The sequence below is a fragment of the Lissotriton vulgaris genome, chromosome 6 (genome assembly GCF_964263255.1).
Source record: "Lissotriton vulgaris chromosome 6, aLisVul1.2, whole genome shotgun sequence".
In the NCBI taxonomy this organism is placed as follows: domain Eukaryota; kingdom Metazoa; phylum Chordata; class Amphibia; order Caudata; family Salamandridae; genus Lissotriton; species Lissotriton vulgaris.
In genome coordinates, this window is record NC_141694.1 from 1758762594 (window position 1) to 1758787074 (window position 24481).

Below are 24481 nucleotides of genomic sequence, written 5' to 3' on the forward strand. Positions count from 1 at the left end.
TATGCAGTAAAGGGCTTTTAGCCCCGCCTTCACTTTGCAGGCTTGATGAACAAGTTACTTACCTTCGGTAACGATATATCTGTAAGAAACATTAGTTAGTGTTAGATTCCTTACCTTAGAATATCCCCAGGCGTCAGTCTGGATCCGGAAACTTTTGCGTAGCAGTACCCCTGCGCATCGGTAGGCGTCGTCTGCAGGCGTCCCCTGCGGCTCCGCGTCCGTCGTCGGCGTCGTGCGCCGTGATGACGTCGCTGGAGTATATAGACGCCGCCTCCGCGCGCTGACGTCAGTTCTTTGTACACAGCTTTTCCGCGCCAGAAAACGCAGAGCCATGAGAGAACCAACACTGGTGCCATTTGAAACTAGGGCCCTGAAAGGGATGTCCTTAACCCTAGGTATCAGTTCGCAGAACGGGGAGGATGGGTGGGTTCGGTAAGGAATCTAACACTAACTAATGTTTCTTACAGATATATCGTTACCGAAGGTAAGTAACTTGTTCATCTGAAAGAAACACGTTAGTGTTAGATTCCTTACCTTAGAATAGATACCCCAGCAATACCAACCCCGGTGGTGGGTCTGCGAACCAATACATTCCTACACCAGAAAGTCCTGGAGGACAGAACGGCCAAAGAAGCCATCCCTCCGGACTTGACTGTCCAGGCAGTAGTGCCTCGCAAAGGTGTGCAGCGAGGCCCACGTAGCCGCCTGGCAAATGTCCTGCAAAGGGACTCCCTGGCCCAGGGCAGTAGTAGCCGCCGTGGCCCGAGTGGAATGGGCCCTCAGCCCAACAGGGGGCTCCTTCCGAGCCAAAGAGTAGCACGCTTTGATGCACAGAACGACCCACCGAGAGATGGTACGTTTACACACCGCCCAGCCCTTCTTCGCACCCACGTAGCCAACAAACAGTTGGTCATCCACCCGGAACTGGCGTGTGCGATCCATATAAAATGAAAGCGCACGTTTTGGGTCCAGACGGTGGAGCCGCTCTTCATCCTTCGAAGGATGCGGAGGCGGGAAGAAGGAGGGGAGGGTGATGGACTGCCCGATGTGAAAAGCAGAAACTACTTTGGGCAGGAAAGAAGGTCTAGTCCTTAGAACCACCTTGTCAGGATGAATGGACAGGAACGGAGGTTGGACAGAAAGAGCCTGGAGCTCACTCACTCTCCTGGCAGAGGTGATGGCAACCAGGAAAGCCGTCTTCAAAGTCAGGAGACGAAGAGGACAAGAATGAAGGGGCTCAAAGGGAGCACACATCAGAAAGGTAAGAACCAGGTTCAAGTCCCACTGAGGCATCACAAACGGAACAGGTGGATACATGTGTGTGATGCCCTTCAAGAATATCGTTACAATCGGGGACTTGAACAAAGAAGGCTGATCAGGAAGCCTAAGAAAGGCTGAAAGGGCAGAAAGGTAGCCCTTGATAGTGCCCAGAGCAGAGCCCTGCTGGGCAAGAGAAAGAAGAAACAGAAGAACCTCTGAAAGAGGGGCAGAAAGAGAATCCACAGCCTTTGCTGTGCACCATGCCACAAATCTGTTCCACCGACAGGCGTATACCGACTTAGTGGAGGGACGCCTGGCTGCCAGAATTACATCACAGACTTCAGGAGGCAAGTCAAATGGCCTCAACTGCCGCCGCTCAATCTCCAAGCATGGAGGTGGAGACTGGACAGGTTCGGGTGGAGGACCGTCCCCTGCTGCTGCGACAGAAGGTCCTCCTGAAGGGGCAGGCGGATCGGGGAACCGACTGACATGCTGAGTAGCTCGGGATACCAGTACCTTCGAGCCCAGTCCGGAGCCACAAGGATAACTTGGGCCCGGTCGCGCCTGATCTTCTTCAGCACTCTGGGCAGAAGTGGTATAGGCGGAAAGGCGTATAACAGACCGCAACTCCACTCGCGCCGAAAGGCGTCGCCGTGCGAGTGCCGTCTTGGAAACTCCAACGCGCAGAACTGATGACATTGCGCGTTCTCTTCTGTGGCGAATAGATCTAACCAAGGCTCTCCCTATTGCAGAAAGATGCCTTGCGCCACGTCCGAGTTCAGACGCCATTCGTGATCCATCGAGCACCGACGGCTGAGTTCGTCCGCCCTGGCGTTCAGAGAACCTGCCAGGTGTTGAACCGTCAGAGTCACGCCCTGACGTTCCAGCCACTGCCAGATGCGCAGAGCCTCCTGGCAAAGGGTCCACGACCCCACCCCGCCCTGTTTGTTGCAATACCACATGGCGGTGGAGTTGTCTGTGAACACCTGCACCACACTCCCGTTGACAAAGGGGAGGAATGCCTTCAGTGCTAGACGAATCGCCCGTAGCTCCAACAGGTTGATATGGAGCCGGGACTCCGCCGGAGACCAGATGCCTCTGATCTCTGCCTCTCCCAAGTGGCCACCCCAGCCCTGGAGGGACGCGTCCGTCACGACAACGTGCTCCAGTTGGGGAAGGGAGAGGGATCTGCCTCTGACCCAATCGCGGTCCGTAAGCCACCACTGCAGTTGTCTCGCAGTGCCCTCCGAGATCAAGACGTGGTCGGACAAGTTGCCCTGATGCTGGGCCCACTGAAACTTCAGGTCCCACTGCAGAGCCCGCATCCGCCACCGGGCGTGATGCACCAGAAGGATGCAGGAAGCCATCAGTCCCAGCAGCCGCAGCGTCAACCTGACCGAAACCCGGGATAGCGGCTGAAAATTGGGGAATCAAAGCCTGTATATCCCGGACCCGCCGTTCCGGAGGATAAACCCGAAACTGCGCCGAGTCCAGAACTGCTCCGATGAAAAGGAGCTTTTGGGAGGGACACAGGTGTGATTTCGGCACATTGATGGAGAACCCCAGGTCGTGCAAGAGGTCTGCCGTCATCTGAAGGTGGTGGACGACTGTCTGGGGCGAGCCCGCCTTCAACAGCCAGTCGTCGAGGTAGGGGAAGACTGAAACCCCTAACCTGCGCAGATGGGCTGCGACCACCGCCATCACCTTTGTGAACACCCGTGGGGCGCTGGTAAGGCCGAAGGGGAGCACGATAAACTGAAAGTGCTCCTGGCCTACCGTGAACCGCAGGTAACGCCGGTGGGCCGGCAGGACGGGGATGTGAAAATACGCATCCTGCAAGTCCAACGCTACCATCCAGTCTTGCGGGTCAAGAGCAGCCAAGACCTGAGCCAAAGTCAACATCTTGAACTTCTCCTTCCGGAGGAAGCCGTTGACGTTCCGTAGATCCAAGATAGGACGTAGGCCCCCTTGTCCTTCTTGGGTACCAGAAAGTAGTGGGAATAGCAACCACGCCCTACTTCTGGCCCAGGAACGCGCTCGATGGCCCCCTTGGCCAAGAGGGCCGTAACTTCCTCCTGCAGAAGTGTCAAGTGGTCCCCCGACACACGGTGGTTCTGCGGTGGCATGGCTGGAGGAGTAGTCTCGAAGGGGAGGTAGTAGCCCCTTCGGACGAGCTGCAGCACCCACCTGTCCGACGTGATTGTGCGCCAGTGAGCGTGGTGATGGCGAACCCTGCCACCCACTGGCGTCACATGGGGCCGAAAGCACGGACAAGGAGGATTTGGAGGCGGATGCTGCGGGGGGAGGTGTGGCCTGACCCCGCCGTTGACCCCTACCGCCGCCGCGGCGGTTTCCACGGCCGCCACCGCGTTGAAAGGATTGTTGCGGCGCGTGGCTGGCAGCATGTGTGGGGACGCCCCTTCCTTGGCCACGAAAGGAGCAAAACGAACCCGTTTGCTGGCGCTGGGTCGAAAGACCCAAGGACTTGGCCGTGACCCTGGAGTCCTTGAAGCGTTCCAGCGCGTGGTCCGCCTTGTCACCAAAGAGGCGACAGCCATCGAACGGCATGTCCATCAAGGCATTTTGGACGTCTGCCGAAAAGTTGGCGGATCTCAGCCAGGCGTGGCGACGAATCGCCACCGTCGTTGACATAGCTCTGCTCAGCGAGTCGGTCGTATCAAGACCACACCGTATGGAATATTTAGCTGCGTCTCGGCCCTCAGCCACAGCCTTGCCGAGCTTTGCCCGCACCTCCATGGGGCATTCAGGCAGCAGTTCCGCGACCGTGTCCCACACAGAGTGGGTGTAGCGGCCCAAGAGGCATGCGGTGTTGCAAGACCGCAGTCCCAGACTCAGGGACGAGAAGACCTTCTTACCATACTGGTCATACCTCTTGGATTCCCGATCGGGCGGGGCCGACGGGAATGCGGTCTGGGAGGTAGAGGCCTGGATCACCAGACTCTCGGGGGTGGGATGGGTGGACAGGAACTTGGGGTCGTCCGGACAAGGACGGTGGCGCCTGGCCACGTTCCGATCAACAGGCGAACCTGAAGCGGGCCTGGACCACGTGCCCAACAGAACGTCTGACAAGGCTTCGTTAAACGGCAGCAGTGGCTCCTGTGGGCATGACTGCGGTTTGAAGACCTCAGTGAGGATGTTAGGCCTCACGGCCGCGACGGGGAGCTCAAGGTGTAAGGCCTTGGCAGCCCTCATCAGCACCACTGAATATGCAGCTCCCTCCTCCGACGCCACGGAAGGAGGAGAGACAAAGCCAGGGTTAGGAGAGTCGTCCAGACCACTGGTGTCCCCCAAATCACCTGTCTAGTCCGGGTCATACTGGCACTCACGTGACAGAGGGTCCTCAGACCCCTCCCAAACTTCCCCATACTCTTCATCATCTCCATACTCGGAGTCAACGATGTAGACCGGCTCCTCGGGGTTCACAGGCCCCATCGGCGTCGAGCCCGGCGTCGATCGACGCCGGTCTGATTCCGCGTCCGGATTCGGGGAAGGAATGGGGACGGCGCCGCCCCGAGCCGGCGCCGGACCCCCGGCGCCGGCCGAAGCCGGCACAGGAGAACCGGCGCCGCGCGGGGGCGGCGTCGGGGGTAACCCCGATGGGATCGGCGCCGGACCAGCCGGTAGGCCAGCCGGCGTCGACCCCGAAGGCCCTTGCGGCGCCGGGGTCGGAGCCGTCGGCGGCACCGGGGCCGAAGCACCCGATGGCGTCAAGCCAGGGACACCCGACCCGCCAGGGCCCCCGGACGGTAGCACTGGGCCCGAAGGCGCCGTAGGCCCCGTCGGAGAACTGAGCGCCCTCATGGCCATGAGGAACGCCTCAATCTCCTCAGGCGTCGCACCGTGCCCAGGGACCGGAGGGTATGGGGCAGGCCGCGCCGGCGACTCTCGCGGAGCCGCGGAGTTGGGGTCACCCGAACCCCCGGCCGCGTCGCGCGAGCGTCGGGGGGAGACGGGGGTACGATGACGACGCCCCGACTTCTTGTGTTTCTTACCTGAGGAGCCCGACAAATGGTGACAACTTCCGGAGCGCTCGGCGCGGCTCCGCGACCGCTCCCTCGAACGCTCCCTGGACCTCCGGCCGGACCGGGACCGCTCCCGACGCGGGCCGACACCCGGAGCTCAAGCAGCTTGCGGGACCGCTCCCGTCTAGCCTTGCCAGTGAGAGCCCGGCAGTCGACGCAGGCGTCCACGTCGTGGTCGGGGCCCAGGCACCGGAGACAGAGTCGGTGATGGTCCGTGACCGACATCGTGCGGTCACACCCGTCACAATTCTTGAAACCAGGCATCCTACCAGGCACCAAAAAGAGATAGAAGTTATAACAAAGTTGGTCAAAAGACCGGAGTACTGCTCTTTGGATCTGCGCTTACTGGCGCGGAAAAAAGAAGAACTGACGTCAGCGCGCGGAGGCGGCGTCTATATACCTCAGCGACGTCATCACGGCGCACGACGCCGACGACGGACGCGGAGCCGCAGGGGACGCCTGCAGACGACACCTACCGACGCGCAGGGGTACTGCTACGCAAAAGTTTCCGGATCCAGACTGACGCCTGGGGATATTCTAAGGTAAGGAATCTAACACTAACGTGTTTCTTTCAGATTGCAGTCTCGTAATTAACTCCCATACGAATGACATCCCTTCCTTGCACTCTTTTGAGGCATTGACGAAGTACTAATTAATTTGGTTTTATTTGTGTCTTTCCGCTATTAGCACTGTGCTTATGAGAACTTTTTTATGTGTAACATTTTTTTTTCTTATCAGCATTGCATCTGCCTTTTTAGGTTTCGACCTGGCCATAGCTCTGCGAAGCAGGGCTACGCCCAGGCGAAAACTTTTGTTTACAGTATGGGGGGACTTGAATCCGCCCCTTCTTCCATTGGCTAGCTCCATAAATGGAGGCTAGCCATTGGAAGAGAGTGGCTGTCAATCACGCTTTCCCCGTGAAAACGCGATTCGGGGGCGTTTCTGTGTCTTTTTTTAAGTACCGCCCTCTCCTCTTCTCATTGGCTGGAATTTTACCTTCCAGCCAATGGGAAGGGGAGAGCGCGAAAAACACGCCCCCGAATCCGCCGGCCGGGACACCCCCGTGACGTCATTCCCGGGCCGCGCTGTGATTGGCTGCCGGCCCGGGACCTGAATTGTTTGTTTGTTCTATCCTTTATGAGGTAAGTTGTGCCCCCTCCTGCCTGCTGTCCGTGTCTTTGTTTTCGCCCCCTCCCGCCCGCTGTCCGTGTCTTTTTCACCCCCCTCCCGCCCGCTGTCCGTGTCTTTGTTTTCGCCCCCCTCTCGCCCGCTGTCCGTGTCTTTGCCCCCCTCCCGCCCGCTGTCCGTGCCTTTCTTTTCGCCACCTCCCGCCCACTGTCCGTGTCTTTGTTTTCGCCTGTACCTCTGGTGATGCAAAGGAGGAGTGTACTAACATGGGTAGCACTACACAAGAACATGGGAAATGACAAACTAATGGTAACTTCCAATCTAAGAAATGTGTTTGTAATTGGTGATTCTTGTTAATTAAGACCATCTTTAGTTTGTAGGTTTCGTTTGGGTGGAAGTCTTAAAGCAGCACATGCGGTTTATGTGCGGCGAACTGGTTGCACCTATTTAATGGACAGTTTTTCACCCACGGCCAGTTGTTGCTGGACACTTACAAAACAGTGGTCTCCAGTCTGATTCACGTTTATGGAGAGAGTTGCTCGGAGCTGTCTAAAACTGCCTTACCTTTTGTGCTTTTTGCTTTCTAATGTAAGAAGTTGATTCAGTGTTCGGATGTGTGGGCAGTGCAAAATGTTTTGTTTGTTCGTTTTTTCCCCTCAAAGCACATTTCTGTAACGGGGAGGCTAGTGTTGGTAGCAGGTTTAAGGGAAATTCTGGTGCTCAGAAAATGCACGACAGGACCTTTTAGTATCAGTTTTCAAACGACTTGAAAACATAGCGTCTGAATTTGTCCTCACTTTTTTTTTACTCCAGAGGCTGCCTCCCCCAGTGGGAGTGTTGCCCGCTTCCCTCGCTGCTGTGCTGTGTTTTCATCCTCCTTTGAAGCAGGTCTCTCTGGGGATTTCTCGGGTGACTGTCTTTTGGCCAGTCTTAGATGGTAAAGCTATTGGAACTTGTGCATTCTGTTTTTATTCACGTTTAACATGCCTGTTTTTCAGATCTCCTGGTCCCCTCGTTGTTTTCCGAGTCTTACTGAAACATTATTTTTATGTGTAGCACTTAGATGCGTTTGTAATCAAACCAGACTTTCAAAATTCCCATGCGTGGGCATTTTCTTGCCTTACTTGTATGGAATTGTATACAGAAACGTGCAAGAAACTGGTATGAATTTAAAGGCCCGGTGTCCCTTATTCTGGCGTTTTTGAAGTGTGCACTGCCTAGGTTTAATACTATGTGCTGCCCTGTGTTCTCACCGTAGCACGAGCCTCGGGGTGTAAACAGGCGGTCACAGGAGGAAGAAATACTGCTGGGTAGGTGCTCCGGACTCCTTTAAATAGAAATGAATCTCCCCCCAACCCTGGTGTCCGGTGTAAATACGTTCTCTTAAAGTGCCTGGTAGGTTCACGAGATTCATGTGGATGAACCAAAACTTGGGGATACATGTAACATGGTATGAAAAAATGTATTGTGATATTCTGTCAATGCAAGTAGGAGGGCGGAGGTGGTACTGTTTATCAAGTAATGAGCATGGGCGGGAGGTTTTTAGGTTTCGCCTGTGTGTGTGTGTGTGACTGCTCCTGGGTGTGTGTGTGTGTGACTGCTCCTGGGTGTGTGTGTGTGTGTGTGTGACTGCTCCTGGGTGTGTGTGTGTGACTGCTCCTGGGGGTGTGTGTGTGTGACTGTTCCTGGGTGTGTGTGTATGTGACTGCTCCAGAGTATGTGCGTGTGCATGTGACTGCTCCAGTGTGTGTGTGTGTGTGACTGCTCCAGTGTGTGTGTGTGTGTGTGACTGCTCCAGTGTGTGTGTGTGTGTGTGTGTGACTGCTCCAGTGTGTGTGTGTGTGTGACTGCTCCAGTGTGTGTGTGTGTGTGTGTGTGACTGCTCCAGTGTGTGTGTGTGTGTGTGTGACTGCTCCTGTGTGTGTGTGGGGGGGGGGAACTTTGGGTGTGGCTGGCTCTGGGTGTGTGGGGCTGGGTCTGGGTGTGTGTGTGTGTGTGGTAGTAATTGCTGTCTGCTGAGGTCGTCCGTAGGGTACAATAGTTCTCACATTTGCGAGAGGTTAAACCTTTGGCAATGTAAACTTCTCCAAAGGCGAAACCGTTGCATTGTAAATGCTTGTTAATGTTTTCATACTTTTGTCCGCTACTTGCATCGTAAACGTGTTTTTTAATGTTTTTTATTAGCTTTTTTTGTATCCGACAGGTATTGGCATTCCACAAACGTCATTATGAAAATAAGTAAAGTTGTATTACAGATATGCAGGAATGTTAACCCAATGGCCTTGTAGTCAAAAAAGATTCATCACAATTACCCAACTTAATCTTTATTTTAACTTAATTTTTTATCCAATTGTCATGTGCTGTCCTTATTTTTTTTTTAATCGGATTGGCATGTACGCTGGGCATGCTCTGTCCTTGCAAGTCTATTGTCCATGCATCACACGTCCTTAGTTTTTTCCGATTTTGCTTTTTGCCCCTCCTCCTCGTTATACGTTAGACATGATTCAAAACCTCATAAAATGCACTTCAATCTGATGTTTCACCCACGACACACACTTAAGAACAGCATTTAATATCTGTCAGGATTTACAGAAAAACAACCCCAAAGCAATGAAATGCCAATAAGAGGATGGCCTGTGTCTCTGTGTCTGCACCCTCAGGGGTCAGTGGTGGCCTTAGTGTCAGAATCTAGGCCTGTGCTGCACTGCCTGTTCCCTGAGTGAAGGCCTCATGATGGTCCTTAGTGTCTGAGTAAGAGCCTGTGTCTCGTGCTTCCTGTCCGCACCCTTTACTGCAGGCCTCAAGGGTCCAGGACGCATCTAGTGATGGCCAGTTCTGCCCGACCTGCGCCAAGCTCTGTGCTCCGTCAGTAAAGCTCTATTTCCCAACACTCGGCGCCCATTGCCTGCAGATGAAAGCTCAGTGAATGCTGTATACATTGCATTATGTAAAGCTTCTCATTCGTAAAAACAGGGCCATTTCAGGTATTTATCTCTTTACTGAAACTTCACCACTTGGTTTTACTCAAGATAAAGTGGTACTTCACTTGGCAACACAATGTCACTCTTACGCACACTGAAGCCATAAAAATGCTATGCATTAGCAATCTGATAACCAGGCGGCGGTGTGTGAGTAACTACATTCTGCTTTTGGGCATGCGTATACACACAAAAAGTAGTCCCCTTGTAGTTTTACAAAAAACATTCACAAGCAATGGCAAAAAGCCAGCAACGTCAGACCTGTTGGCTTTAACACTACTATTTGAAAAAAAAAAGTATTATTATGTAACTTGTATGGCAGACTTGGAAGTTGCTGAAGATCATGTTCCAATATACATCAACTTGACCCCAGAAGAAGGGAGGGTTTGTACAGCAGTGATACAGGCTTTCTATTGGCTGTTTCCACCTCAGTGGGCGCATGCGCACACGACAGGCAGCTTTAAGAGGAGAGGGAGGGAGGGAAGGGGCTTCATTGCATTTCTGCACCTCGCTTTGTCTCTTTATCAATAACACTCCAGCAATCATATTTCTGGACCCCGGTGCGATTTCAAGGTTCATCTCTCCTGTGCAGCGCAAACACTAATTATCCCAGCTGTAATTAGTTAGATAATTAAATACCGGCTCGCTCATCACTCTACCTTGTGTCGGGTCATGATTCTCCCAGAAGACCTTGAGCAGTTTCTCGAAGCTGATGTCTTCCGCCCTGTAGATTACTCGTACCACCTCGACGTGGCCTGTATTCCCTGAAAAGAGACAACACAATACGGTTAATAAAGATATTATAATTGTTTAGCAGAACCTAAACGCGCTGCCTCAAATGACTGATAACTGCGCTTTTCTTTCGGTGCCAATTCCATGTTCCATTAGGACAGGTTTTTTTCTACATTCCATGTTCTGAATGGGCGACCTTGTGTTTTGTTAGTCTTGTGTTTTGTTAGTCAGCAGTAGTATTTCTATGGCTTGCAATTCAAGCTACGTCTCTTGTAAAATAAGCACAAATGTGAGCACAAACAGAATGTTCACCTGTGACACTGACTTTATATTCGTGCACTGAAAGAATGTACCTCTACCGCCCTCGTCCCAGTCATTACTTTTGAGGTGAATCCACCTCCAAGACAGAAACAAATCAGAAAATTCAGAAAATTGAAGCTCTGTCCACCCTACTGGGTGCCACAAAGGGGTTGACATTCCCAGAATCTTCCTGTTTTGTTTCCTGTCCCCTGGACAAGGACACAGGAGATGGAGGCGAGTCTCCTGCTGGGTTGGAGACCCTGCTCAGGGTACCATCCCTGCCCCTTGGGCTTGCAAGGATCTTCTCTCCGTCGCTGGTGCAGCTGACGATGAATATCTTTACTATATATTGAAACAGCGCACCCAGTTTCCCCCCCCCCAAGGTACTTGGTAATGTAATGTACCAGGAGAATATGTACGTGGAGGAATTATTTTTACTCATCTTCATCTTTATGCTGGTCAAAAAAATGATCCAATGACATCGACAAAACGCTCATGTATAAAACCAATGACGTAATGTGAACCTGGATTTATTTCTAAGGATTGAATCAACAAAACATCATATCCATTAAACATGATTACAATACAAATAATATTTCAGATACAGCAGTGAATCAACACACCAGCACTGATGCTGCCTTAAGATCCCTATTTTCGCTTTCATTAGATTTGGGGATCCAAGGAAGCGCAAGAATCCTCCCAACCATATAGGTCCAAAAGACCTAAGTCCATGAGATACAATCAGCACATTTCAACTTTGAATGAAGAACTAAATGCACCATGCGGTTGGATTTAAAGTAATAATTCAAAGGGGGCTCATGCAACTTCAGCAACACCTGATGTTGACAATGGGTGCCAGTCAACTAGGTTGGGGAGGCACTCGCAATCTGAATCCATGCCAGTTCAAATGGTCAATAATGGACAGAATGAGATCGTTGAACAGGAGGGAACTAATAGCGATCTTCAGAGCCCTTCTCAAGTTTAGGACCAGCATCTATCAGAAAGATATTCTGGTCGGAATGCACAATAGAGTACCATTGGCATACATTAACCATAAGGGAAGCATTGTAATGTAGAGGTAATGTAGAGGTACTTGTATAGCGCACAACTACCTGGAGGCATCTTGGCGCTTGTACGAATACCACTGAGGAACCCTTCCTGGCCTTTCTCTGTGAAGTGCCCACTCCTGGTTACCCTCAAGGTGAAGCCAGGCATCCTAGCGTTGTTGGGGCCGTTGTGGAGATTAAGCAAGCTGTTGCCCAGAGTTGCAGAGTAGGACCCATGATTAGAATAAGCACCAAGGCGCGAATTAACAGGTTCGAGGAAATTGAGCCCAAGACCTGCCGAGGCGGGAATTGAACCCTGGTCCCGGGCTAGACTTATGCATCAGGGTCTGCCGCTCTAACCATTGAGCCACACTTCTCCATTCAATACAAGACCCTAAATAAAGTGGTAACTCTTGTAACCATATGGGCAGAAAATATATTTTATGCATATCAGCAATAAACATGAAAGGAAAACACAATGTACGGGCAAATCTATTGAGCGGGAGCTGTCGATCTTTCACACATCTATCATCATCAAAGCCAACTTTCAAGATATGCAAGAGGTTTGGGACTCCTTATTTGAACCTCTTTGCTCGCAGAAACCATGCCCTACTACACAGGTGAACGCCTGTTGAAGAAGCTCAAGAGGTTACTTTATGCAATCCCTCCAGTTCCTCTTATTCCAGTGGTACAAAATACCACAGGGGAAGGAGGATGTTATCTTGGTGGTCATTATTGGCCACAACAATATTAATTCTCCGTACTGAAAGCTTTTGCTCCTCATCTTTCCTGAGTGCTGATATTATTCCCTTTTCCTACGAGACCATTAACTCTACCTCCCACTCTTACCCTAAATGTATAGGTTTTTGTTTAAAGGTTAGGTTTGTTAAGCAAAGGTCTCCCAATACAATTGGTTGAAATTTTCAGAACTCACAGGGACTATCTACCTTCAAAGCTTATTCCAGGCACTGTGGGGCCAAGTCACAGAACTAATCTGAGATAAAATCCTAAACGTACTACTTTTGGTATTCGCAGAAGGCATTTAGTAGTAGTAAAGTTAGGACTCCTAACTTTACTACTACTAAACTGAGACAAATTCCTAACTTCACGACTTTCGGTATTCACAAAAGGCATTTAGTAGTAGTAACGTTACTACTATTAAACTGAGACATAATCCTACCTTTACGACTTTCGGTATTCACAAAGAGCATTTAGTAGTAGTAAAGTTAGGACTCCTAACTTTACTACTACTAAACTGAGACAAATTCCTAACTTCACGACTTTCGGTATTCACAAAAGGCATTTAGTAGTAGTAACGTTACTACTATTAAACTGAGACATAATCCTACCTTTACGACTTTCGGTATTCACAAAGAGCATTTAGTAGTAGTAAAGTTAGGAGTCCTAACTTTTCTACTACTAAATGCCTTCTGTGAATACCAAAAGTAGTACATTTATGATTTTATCTCAGATTAGTTCTGTGAATCGGTCCCTGTGTGTCTTTTGGTATGTGATGCTCTTCTCGTGATCTATAAGCTCCACCCTGTCCTTTATCTTCAGCTTTACAAGACTTACAATTCTTATTAGATAGTTTTCACTTAAATCTTTCACTATCTGCAAGACAGTCACAATGGTTTGCTATCAAGGCATTTCAGGAGTTTTGGAAATACCAGAATGAAAATGATACATTAGTGCCAAGAGTCTTCAAAAGCTTCTCAGTCACAAGTTCCTATTTCATGAGCTGTTTCTCCTTGGTTGGTACATTCCTTTAGTGTTGAGATCTTTACAGTGTCCTCTCTTTTAACCCTTGGAGATGGTGGATGTTAAATTCCTATCCTACAAGATTTCTGTCTTTTTTTTATGCTACAACATCTGCTCATAGGATTGGGGAGATTTCTGCCTTGTTGTGTCGTCCTATGTTTTTAGATTTTTTGATGATGGATTAATTTTGAAATGTAACCCATCTTTCATCCCTAATGTTAACTCTTCTTTCCATTTATCACAAGAGGTGCTTCTCCCGTCTTTCTATCACTTTCTTTCTATAGAAGAAGAAAATAATTTATAAACTTTGGGTGTTAAAATAGCACTATTGATTTATCTTGGCAGATGACGTGTTCAGAAAATCCGATCACTTGTCCGCGCACCCGCCTACTTCAGTCCTCAACATTACAAGTGAACCAGGAGGTGTGAATTAGGCTGGAGTTGGAAAAATCATAATCCCTTCCCTTCCAATCCCTCTACCTGCTTCATTTCTTTTATTGACAGAGTGGGAAGGAGAATTGGGGGAACTGTGCTGCTACTCCCACATCACATCTCTCCCTCTGCCCACAGAAAAATGGGATTGGGCTGCTGGGTGTGGCTAGGAAGGAGCAGGAGGAGGTAACAGCTCTCCTTAAACTCTTCCCAACCCTGCCCACCAGCCAGTTCCTGTGCAAAGACCTGGAAGGAGGCAGAGAACACCACCCAATCCTTCCGATATGCGTGTGCTGTCACATGTTAAGTCACACTTGGATTGATTGAGACAGCCCAGAAATGATCACCGGACTGCTTAATTTGGGAGATTTTGAGTGTCCAGGCAAGACTGGGCACCAGTAACCTTCTTCCCACCATCCTATCTCTAAAAGGTGAATAATGACAGGACAAAATAAAAGACAAAAAAACAGGCACTGGGCTGGGGGGCTACAAAGGTATAACCTATTACAGCTAGGAGTGGGGGTGTAAGTTTAGGTAAGGGGTCTAGACCAACTGAGGATCCGAGCACTCATATATTGGAACTGCCATTATGGAATAAGGCCTATCGCATATTGTAATCTGTCTTAGACTCATGATTCTTAATCTTATTGTTGTTTTCCATGTCCTTGTTGTGTTTTTATTTTTACCATAAGTGAGGGTTCCAACATCATCTAGAATGCTGGCTGAAGGGGGATCTTTGTGAAGCAGTGAAATGCTATGCTCTTGAAGGGTCCTGAATCAACATATAACTTTTTACGTAAGGTTGCGGTTGCTTTTCATCAATATCGGTTGTCCCAAGTCCAATATGTACCTTTAAATTGTACATTTCCCCACTGTGGGTATCAGGAATAGAGTTGCTTTCTGTGTGGAACATTCTGCAAGTAAACTACTGTTCCTGATACCCATAATATATATATCAGATCTGGGGGGACTCGAAAAATCAAGTTGTATGAGCGAATAGATTCCACTTACATTTCTGGGCAACACATTTCAAGAATAAATTAGGTCAGGATTATATGTAGCCTTGATAAAAATGTGATTCTTTGAAAAACGTATTGGCTGTTTTGAATGTTTTCAGAAGAAGTAGGAATAAATATGTTTTTCCAATATTCTGGAGAGTAAGACACATTTCTTTTGGTCATTATTTAACTATCATTAAGACAAGTAATAGCAAGAGCAAGATTCTCCTGTAGGACACAGATAACCACTGGGGACTGGTGTTGGAGGAAAAGGTGCCAGGCTATAAATCCCTACACCCTAAAGTTTTTTAACACATTGCTTAATAGAACAATCTTAGGTATGTTTATTTCAAAGAATTTTGGTGGGCATCTGTCTAACTACCGAGCTTTCCCATATGGAGGATCATTATGTGCTTTACTTATTTCCTCTTCTGTAATATTCCAACCCAATGCAACAACCAGTCCAACACTATCCCTACTGTTGATTAGACTGGAGTGGGAATATTAAATCTAGCCCTTCCGAAGTCCAGCACTTTCCCTACTGTGGATTAGACTGGAGTGGGAATAGTAAATCTAGCCCTTCCGAAGTCCAGCGCTTTCCCAACTGTTGATTAGACTGGAGTGGGAATCGTAAATCTAACCCTTCCGAAGTCTAAAGCTTTCCCTACTGTTTAGACTGGAGTGGGAACAGTAAATCTAACCCCATCCGAAGTCCAACTCTTTCCCTACTGTTGATTAGACTAGAGTAAAAATAGTAAATCTAACCCTTTCGAAGTCCAGCGCTTTCCCTACTGTTGATTAGACTAGAGTAAAAATAGTAAATCTAACCCTTCCGAAGTCCAGCGCTTTCCCTACTGTTGATTAGACTGGAGTATGAATAGTACATCTAACCCCTCCGAAGTCCAACATTCCCCTATTGTTGCTTAAACTGTAAATAGTAAATGTAACCCCTATGAAGTCCAACACTTTCCCTCCTTGTGCTTCAACTGGTGTTGGAATAAAGCCTAGTAACTTTCCTTCCAGCAACAACACTGCCACCACTAAACACTGTACAGCAAGAATCACCCCCCCCCCCCAATCGCCAACATAATGTAATTACCCTCATGCTCCAATGCTAAAACAAGTACATTGACTCCAGCTTCCATCTTACATACATTGTAAAGCCTGCTGTGTCATTTTATTTTACCCTAAAACACTAAGGTAAATGATGCCAACCTCTCAACCTATTTTATCCAAATTTGGACTTCAAGGTTTTAGTGGATCATGTAAATGTCCTCAATTAATAATAATGGCAAGAGCTGGAATATGATATACGTTGAAGGAAAATATTATCTGTAAATAGGATAATAATATCATATACTTCATTATTGTAGAACTTACTCTCAGGAGCCTATTAAATAAAACATCAGAGCCATTGCTGAGGCCACTGCTCTGATCGTGTCGGCTTCAGTCGGCACCTTCCATCTGTTCCACGGGTGGTGTGGGATACATTGTTAAGAAAGTTGTGGTTGCTATATTGCAGCAAATGCACAATTATCAGGGTGGACATCTTGTTTTAATGAAACCCTGGACCTGTTAGTGCTGTTGATTCTGCGCTGATGATGGATTCAAAATTCGGACATCTTTGGTTTTGGCAACATTATGTTGTCTTTGGAATGGTGACCTCCTATCTCTGTTGTCCTGTCTCTTCACTGTTGTTTCTTCAACACTCGGAACAAGGATGCTGCTGTCAGGACTTCATTGCCCATAACCCTGTACTAACTGCCCACATGGGGGACTCAGACATCACAAGCAGATGGTGATCTCATGTGTCTTCAGCTCCAAACATTGACAAACAGGGATTCCATCTGCCAGGAGGTTTCCAGATACAGGATTACTGGATCATAATCTTCATTTCATCATTTGCCAGACTCGGTCTTACTCTGTTCAGACTTGACCCGAGACTTTCATATGGTATTAAACAATCCATTAACTTAGAACAGCGCATGTTTATTAAATATATAATTGTTTTTTTCTCATTCTTAGTTTGGCTTTGTCTCACAGGTCTCTTATTTTTTTAATGTACACACATTTCTTCGAACATCTTGTATTTTTCGTAGAGCACTGCTATTGAAGCCCAATAAAATAAATGAACAATAAGACGTGCCCTTTTAGTTGCCTACATAGGAAGAAGGGGGTGCGACATCAGTGTTGCACAAGAAGGCGACAAGACCCTGATCAAGAGGCCTTGAGCCTGAGATGTCCCTGAGGGTCCAAAAGCAGAGACAAGAGGCAGGGAGAGGTGGGAGACAGAGAGGGAAATCACACCCAAAATGCAAAGTGGGAGGAAAAACAAAACCAGTAAAAGCAGTTGAAGTAATCCGGGTGATCGAAAGCAGCCGAGAGTGAACGAAGGGGTGGAACAGAGGAACAATTACTGAGGAGGGTGAGAGACACGAAGCAGGGAAAGAGACCCAGGGAAGGTGGGCGAGACAATGGCAAAATGTAGTAAGGGCAGGCAGGGGATAGAACAGGGATGCAAGACAAGAGAAGGGATTAGGGTAAGAGTAAATCAAAAGGAGTTTGAACAATGGAGAAATGAAAGGGGTGTGGGCTGAGAAGGAGAGCGTAGAGGAGGATGGCTGTCTCCCTTGTGTATAAGATGTTCAGGAGAAGCCACTTTCCCTGTGCAAAAGAGATGATGGAATAGATTTGATGCTCATAAGAAGTTGGATTAGACCCGAGGCAGAATTATAAAGGCCACTACCAGCTGGGTGTATTGTGATCCTAACAACAATTGGAAATATTACTCAACTCAATCATTTACTGTCCCCAGAAGACTGAGCGACGCCTACCAGGTTTCAAAATGATGCCCAGCAGGTACAACAGGGAAGTCTGCTTATGTTCCTTTTTGCCTTGATATGCTGTAGATCATGGGCATAGGAAATCAAACCCCCACCACTGCCCCTCCTCTCCACCTACCTCCACCCCTGCTTTAGAATTATAGCGGGTGGAGTTCATGATGGGCCTCTTCTGTCTGCAACTCGGCAGACAGAGGCTCATAATTAACATGAAAGGGTGGATGAATGGAAACATGAGTGAGTAAGAGTAGGATGGATGGGTTTGTGAGTGAAAGGGAGGATGGATGGGTTTGTGAGTGAAAGGGAGGATGGATGGGTGAGTGAAAGGGTAGATGGGTGGATTAACAAGTGAAAGGATGGATGGATGAGTGAAAGGGAGGGTTGATGGATAATTGAAAGAATGACAGACGAATGAAAGGGATGATGGATGAATGGATGGATGAAATGGTCAATGGATGAGTGAAGGGGTGAATGGATGATGAGAGAAATTATGGATGGATGAGTGAGTGAAAGTATGGATTGCTGAGTGAAAGGATGGATGGGTTGAAAGGGTATATGGACGGATGAGTGAAAGGGTGAATAGATAGATGAGTGAAAGGATGGATGGATGAGTGAAAGGATTGATGCTAGGGCATCGTGCCCCCCAACTGTAGCAGCTACAGCAGGGGTGGAGTTCTTGATGGGCCTCTTCTGTCTGCAACTTGGCAGGCAAAGGTGAGTGAGTGAGTGAACGGATGGGTGATTGAAAGGATGGTTGGGTAGATGGATGGATGAATGGGTAGAAGGATGGATGAATGAATGAAAGGATGGATGTAAGGATAGATGAGTGAAAGAATGGATTTAAGATGGATGAGTGAAAGGGAAGGTGGGTGGATGGATGAAAGGGTGAATCGATGGATTAGTGAAACGATGAATTGATGGATGAAAGGGTGAATGGATGACGAGAGACAGGAATGCTGGATAAGTGAGTGGAAGGATGGATGAGTGAAAGGGTAAATGGATGAATGAGTGGATGATGGGTGAAAGGGTGGATGGATGAGTGAAAGAATGTATGGAGTGATGAGTGAAAGGATGGCTGAGAGATGAATGAGTAAAACAGTGGATGGATGGATGGATAGGCTTGGAGATGGATGGATAGATTTGGATATTGATGGGCAGGCGGACGGAATAGTGAAAGACTAACCGATGGATAAAAGAATGAATGGATGGATGACAATATAAGGGTGAAATGGTGGATATCTGAAGGTGGATGATAGGATGAATGGACAGATGCATGGATGGAAGAGACTAGAGAACTCTTCTGGGGCGGGTCGAGGAGATTTGCTTCATTTGCTTGGTGCCCCAACAGCTTTGGTTCAAAGTGGGGGGTATTTGAATTTTCTGACTACTTCCAAGCTGAAGGTTAAAAGACGATCCTTGCTTCCGCTCATTCTCCCACTACGCCTTTTACCCTCCCCAGATGATTAAAATCTACGAGTGGACGACCTTCTCGGACTGAAAACAGAAGATAAAAATTACAGACACAATAAAGGGACCTGCAGAACTAATTGGAGCCTCCTGCATAACACAAACTAGAAACCGGTGCATCTACCTTACACTTGTTCGTTCATCACACCGCCAAGTGCTGCACCCTACAGCGCGATAGCCGCACCTCAGTGGTCATCATGCACGGCATGGAAACACTTCCCACACAGGCTCAAAGCAACAACACTCTTCTGACCACACACCCACATGGTATAGCGTGCTATAATTGTGAGTAAGTGCTTCAGCACCACACAGAAGGGTAGTAAGCGCTATACAAATGCTATAATACAGTAAAATGCAGTGCAACACAGTTTGCAGCGTCCAGCCCTAAACAATGCAGCACTGTAGGCCACAATGAGTCCACATACAAAAAGATGTTTGTTGCTGCCTCAGAGTGTCACATTCACCAGCCGTCCATCTTGTCGGCCTCTTGGGCCGGCCGCAACAATTAATGAAATGGCAATTAATGAGGCGATACAGGCCTATGAATTAAAGCAAGCTCCGCACAATCGCATTAATCCGGAGTGTGCTAAAAGCTTCAATTTTCGAAATAATTTTCGGCTTAATGCCTGCGAGATGGGCAGATTGCTCTATTGAGACGGCATCTGGCCCAATTTAGGCAACATTGTGAGGCAAGAATCGTTAGGCGCGCGCGCGCAATAACAAAACGAAAGGAGGGAAAAAAAAGACTGCGGCAAGTGCTAGGCGTGGACAAAAGATACGGCAAGATATTGAGAGGCTCTTTAATAATTAAAAGGACGTCCCGCGCTTTGTTAATGCCATTCCACTTTTCGCCGGATTGTATACGATTAAGGGAGCCCGGGTGATGGCGGCGGCGGCCCGCCACGCTCTCAGCCGTCACTCGGCTCCCAGGCCCTGAATGGCGCCCAGCTGCTGCGCATTCACTTCAGCAGCGCTCGGAGTTACCAATTACGGGGGAATAATGCGCGAGGAAAGTCAAACAGAGAGTCGCCCCCAGCAGAAGCCCATCAGCGCGGCCCCTGTGCAGTGCGGAGTCTGTGAAACCAGCCCATTAAAGGGCCGAGTTACTTCAACGCGCGTCACCGAGGCGCGGGTTCACGTCTGTGACTGAAGGGGGGCTCAAAGAAACGTCCCAGCGGGGCTCGTTTAATATTTTACGGCCAGCAGGGTCGGGGTCGTGTATACCCACCCCCCCGCCAGACGCAGCACAAAAAGGTTACAGCGGGAAAGCGGGTGCAACAATACTCAAAGCAAGAATTCTGTTCGCAAACCTTGCACAGTGTATTATTACCAGGGCTACTGGAATTATGCGGCATGGGAGCAACAATTTATGCGAGAGGGTCCACTAAATTATGCGGCAGCGGCAACAAAATACAAATTATGCGGCATAGTGTGGCACATTTTGTGATGCCATTACTACATTATTTTGACCTTTTTACAAATGCTAATACTGTTTGGGCAGAGATTTCACCTCATTACAGCCATTTTAACAACCAAATACAGACAAAAGTAACTGAAAGATGACCAGTTAACATTTGCAAAGGGCCCTCTCCACTGCTTGCGAACGAACATAGCCACATTTTCAGTAACTTTTGATCCGTTTGAGCTAGGAACAATATTTTTTTGGTTAACATCTGTAGTTTATGCAGCAGATGATGGATTATGTGGCAAATGCGGCATATCCATAATCATGCGAACACATCAGCAGCAGCGTAATCACATAATTCCAGTGGTCCTGATTAATACTCAGATGGTCCAAGTTGTGGTCTGACTTTGTAATCATGTAATTTCAAAAGGTTATACTTATGTGATTTTCCATCAATGTAATAACGTGAGATGCCTTAACGGGCATAACCCAAATCACTTCTAACAATTTTCTTTGCTTACTGCACAGCTGCCAAGTGGGCTTGTGCCATGCAGTCCTGCCACATTGTAAAGGTCCATGTGTGCCTAGCTGATGCAGTCTAGGTTTTTTCTTTGCAGCCTCGGACTTTGGTCTTATCATATTATAAAATCAGGACTACAACTCCCAGAATGCCATGATAAACCATATACAGGCACAGCTAACTGGGTAATGGACCTCAGGAACTTGGCAGCTATGGCAATGTGTGACAATTTCAGACAGCACATTACTTTTACTTTGAAGTATGGCATAAAAAAGCCTGCGTGCAAAGTGCTGACTGGAAGTGCCACTTAAAATGTGGGGGCTAGTTGACAAAGATGCCTCTGTGGCATTAAACATACGGTTACCAAATGGCAACCTGTCATCTGAGACACTATTGTCCAGCTGTGGGCCTTTCTTTGTGAACCAGTGCACTCAGGAAGGTGTCGTCTTTATTCATTTGATGGTCACTTGAACTGAACAAATTGAAAACCATGATTTGTAAGAGCAACACCTTGGACTGGAACATCGGGTCATCTGGAAACCTCAATCCAACAAAATAAACATATGCCATCATCATGAGCTTGCATTATCTTTTCTGTTCTCCACTGCTCGGTGTTGATGGTCTAGTCTAGAACGCAGACACCCTAATGCTGAGCGGCAGAAAACCTGGTTGGCAAGTTAGGCACCTCACTGTGACACCAGGTTTTCAGTCCTGGAACAACGCAGGCCATGTTGGGACTGGCTGTCTATGGTTCATTAAATGAATCTAACTGGACCAATAAACCTGATGGCAGAGATGATCTGTGTTGTAATCAAAGCAGGACGCAGTTCTCCTTTTCAAAGGTTTATTGACACAGGACCTCTTGAGCAATCTAGTCTCAAGTCTCACTTTTTCCTTTTCACTTTTTCTCGAAGGTGAGGGGCGTTTTTTGACGTATATTATTTTGACGGACTAAAGGCACAGAAAACTAGGCAACAGTTAAGATACACCAGATAGAACACTTACAATAAAACCAGGCATGGCTGGGCCTTGCCTGGAAATTTTTACAGGCTCCTTGGTCTAGAGTATGCCCTTCCGCACTGTAACTCGACAAGGATCCTCTCCCTCACCAACGACCCCGCCACCGCCAGAGCCAACCTACACGAAGGGATGAAGGAGGTAGCCGAATGGATGAAGGACAGCCGCCTGAAACTGAACGCGGACAAGACTGAAGTCCTCATCCTGGGATCCTCACCCTCCGCCTAGGACAACTCCTGGTGGCCCCCCGCCATAGGCAGCGCACCCAAACCAACAGACCACGCACGCAACCTGGGCTTCATCCTGGACTCCTCCCTCTCCATGACCAGACAAGTCAACACTGTCTCCTCCTCGTGCTTTAACATCCTACGCATGCTACGCAAGATCTTCCGATGGATCCCCACCGAGACCAGGAAGACGGTCACCCAGGCCCTCGTCACCAGCCGACTGGACTACGGCAACTCCCTCTACGCCAGAACCACCACCAAACTCCAGAAGAGACTCCAGCGGATCCAGAACGCCTCAGTACGACTCATCCTGGACATCCCCCGCCACCACCACATCTCCGGACACCTGAGAGACCTGCACTGGCTCCCGGTCAACAAGAGAATCACCTTCCGTCTCCTCACCCACGCACACAAAGCCCTGCACAACCAAGGCCCAGGATACCTCAACTGCCGCCTCAACTTCTACGCTCCCAAACGCCAGCTTCGATCGACCGGCCACGCCCTCGCCGCCGTCCCCCGCATCCGAAGAGCCACCACAGGGGGAAGATCCTTCTCCTACCTCGCCGCCAAGCCTTGGAACTCCCTCACGACCCACCTCCGCCTGACCCAGGTCCACCTCACCTTCAGAAGCAGCTCAAGACCTGGCTGTTCGAGCAGTAGCGGACCCCCTCTCCCCTAGCGCCTTGAGACCCTCCGGGTGAGTAGTTCACTATACAAATGCTTTGATTGATCAAAGACTAATGGTAAAAACCAACAACTGGGGCCAGGAGTCAGACACTGATGGGCTATCGCATGGTTACCTTGCATTTCAAAGATACTGGCCAATAGATCTGTATTGCTTTCCCAAAACATTCGAGCAACATGAACAGGTTTACATCTTCTGAGGTCAGTATTCAGATCTAATCATGGCTGAGACCCCCATCATTTAAGTCCGGGATTGTACCATGCTCAGGGAGGAACACTGCGGTCATGCCGCTCCGCAGTATAGTTGGACTAGTCCAAACCTTACATTTTGTTGATCCCTGGCTCCCACAGCCTCGTTGACCTGTGGTTCTACAATGACAATACCAACTTGATCTGCAGCAAAATAAACTCAAATATGGAGCCCTTTATGCGAGAAAGTACCTACTACAAGGTTATTCACTAAAAATACAAACAGTTTAAAGGTCAGTTATGGTTCAGCGTACACAAAACCAAAAAACACCCTGAAATTCACCAGTTCAGCTGTGCAACACACAATGCACACCATAACTCATACCACCACCATGTGTTGCTCTTTGTAGACAGTCTTTTTTTAAAATTACTTGCCTTGGGTTAAGGGGTGCACTGAGCATAGCAAGGGACATGAGGTATAGTCCGGTCCACTGGAATTATGCGATTGTACGGCTGCAGCGGTTTTTGCATGAATGCAGTTTTGCCACATTTGCCACATAATCCATCATCTGCTGCATAAGGTGTAGATTTTAACAAAAAAAATGGATTCTAGCTTTAACGGTTCAAAAGTTAGTAAAAACAAAGAGACACATGGTATCGCACAGTGGAAGGCTCTTTGCAAAGGTTGACTGGTCAACTTTATGTAGCTAATGTCTATATTTGGGTGTTAAACTGGTAGTAATGAGGTACAACTAATGCCCAGACACTGTTAACAAGCTTAAAAATAACAAAATAATGAAATAATACTATCACAAAATGTGCCGCATAACGGCGCACAATTTGGCTTTTCTTGCCACATAATTTACTCAACCCTGCCGCATAATTTGACCCTCCCCAGCCGCATAATTCCAGTGTCCCTGGGTAAGGTGTGCTTCGTACATGCACACGATAACTAGCAAATTTCATTTTTTTTCAGTTTTGCATTCACTGAACCATAAATGACCCTTTACTTTGGGTTTTTTCCAACGAATTTCATGGGTTTTTCAGGATGTAGCATATTCACCTAAAATGTGTCTATTCTGCACAGTGCACAGTGTTTAGTCAGGCCCTGCGCCCACCCCCCTTCGGATGTGCACAAGGGAGGGGGCGGGGCTGGTCACAGGGCCTTCCTGGTCTTGCACTGGGTTTCATTTGCTAACTGACTCAGTTCATGTAGATTCATCAAGCAGCAAAAAAACATATTAGTTAATGAAACTCTTATTGCCCCCTATTTTTCTCTGCCCCCATCACAAGAGATCTGCTCAAAGATTGACCTAACCAACAAAAGGCTAAACCGTCTAAACATCTGCCAAATATGTGGCATTTTCAAACAGCACCAACATTATTAGCAAATGGACACTTCTTTGACCCCCTTGAAATCTGCACCTACCTGAAACTGAGAAACCCAAGAGTAG

The 24481-nt window shown here is 48.3% G+C and overlaps 1 protein-coding gene across 1 annotated transcript in view; it reads right to left on the bottom strand.

Annotated features, from left to right (window-relative positions):
* Positions 1–24481, bottom strand: part of MSRA (methionine sulfoxide reductase A) — a 1022917-nt gene that overhangs the window by 536590 nt on the left and 461846 nt on the right. The window contains exon 4 of the mRNA XM_086927997.1: positions 10069–10173. Coding sequence (XP_086784123.1) covers positions 10069–10173 — 105 coding nt within the window. The remainder of the gene's footprint in view (positions 1–10068; positions 10174–24481) is intronic.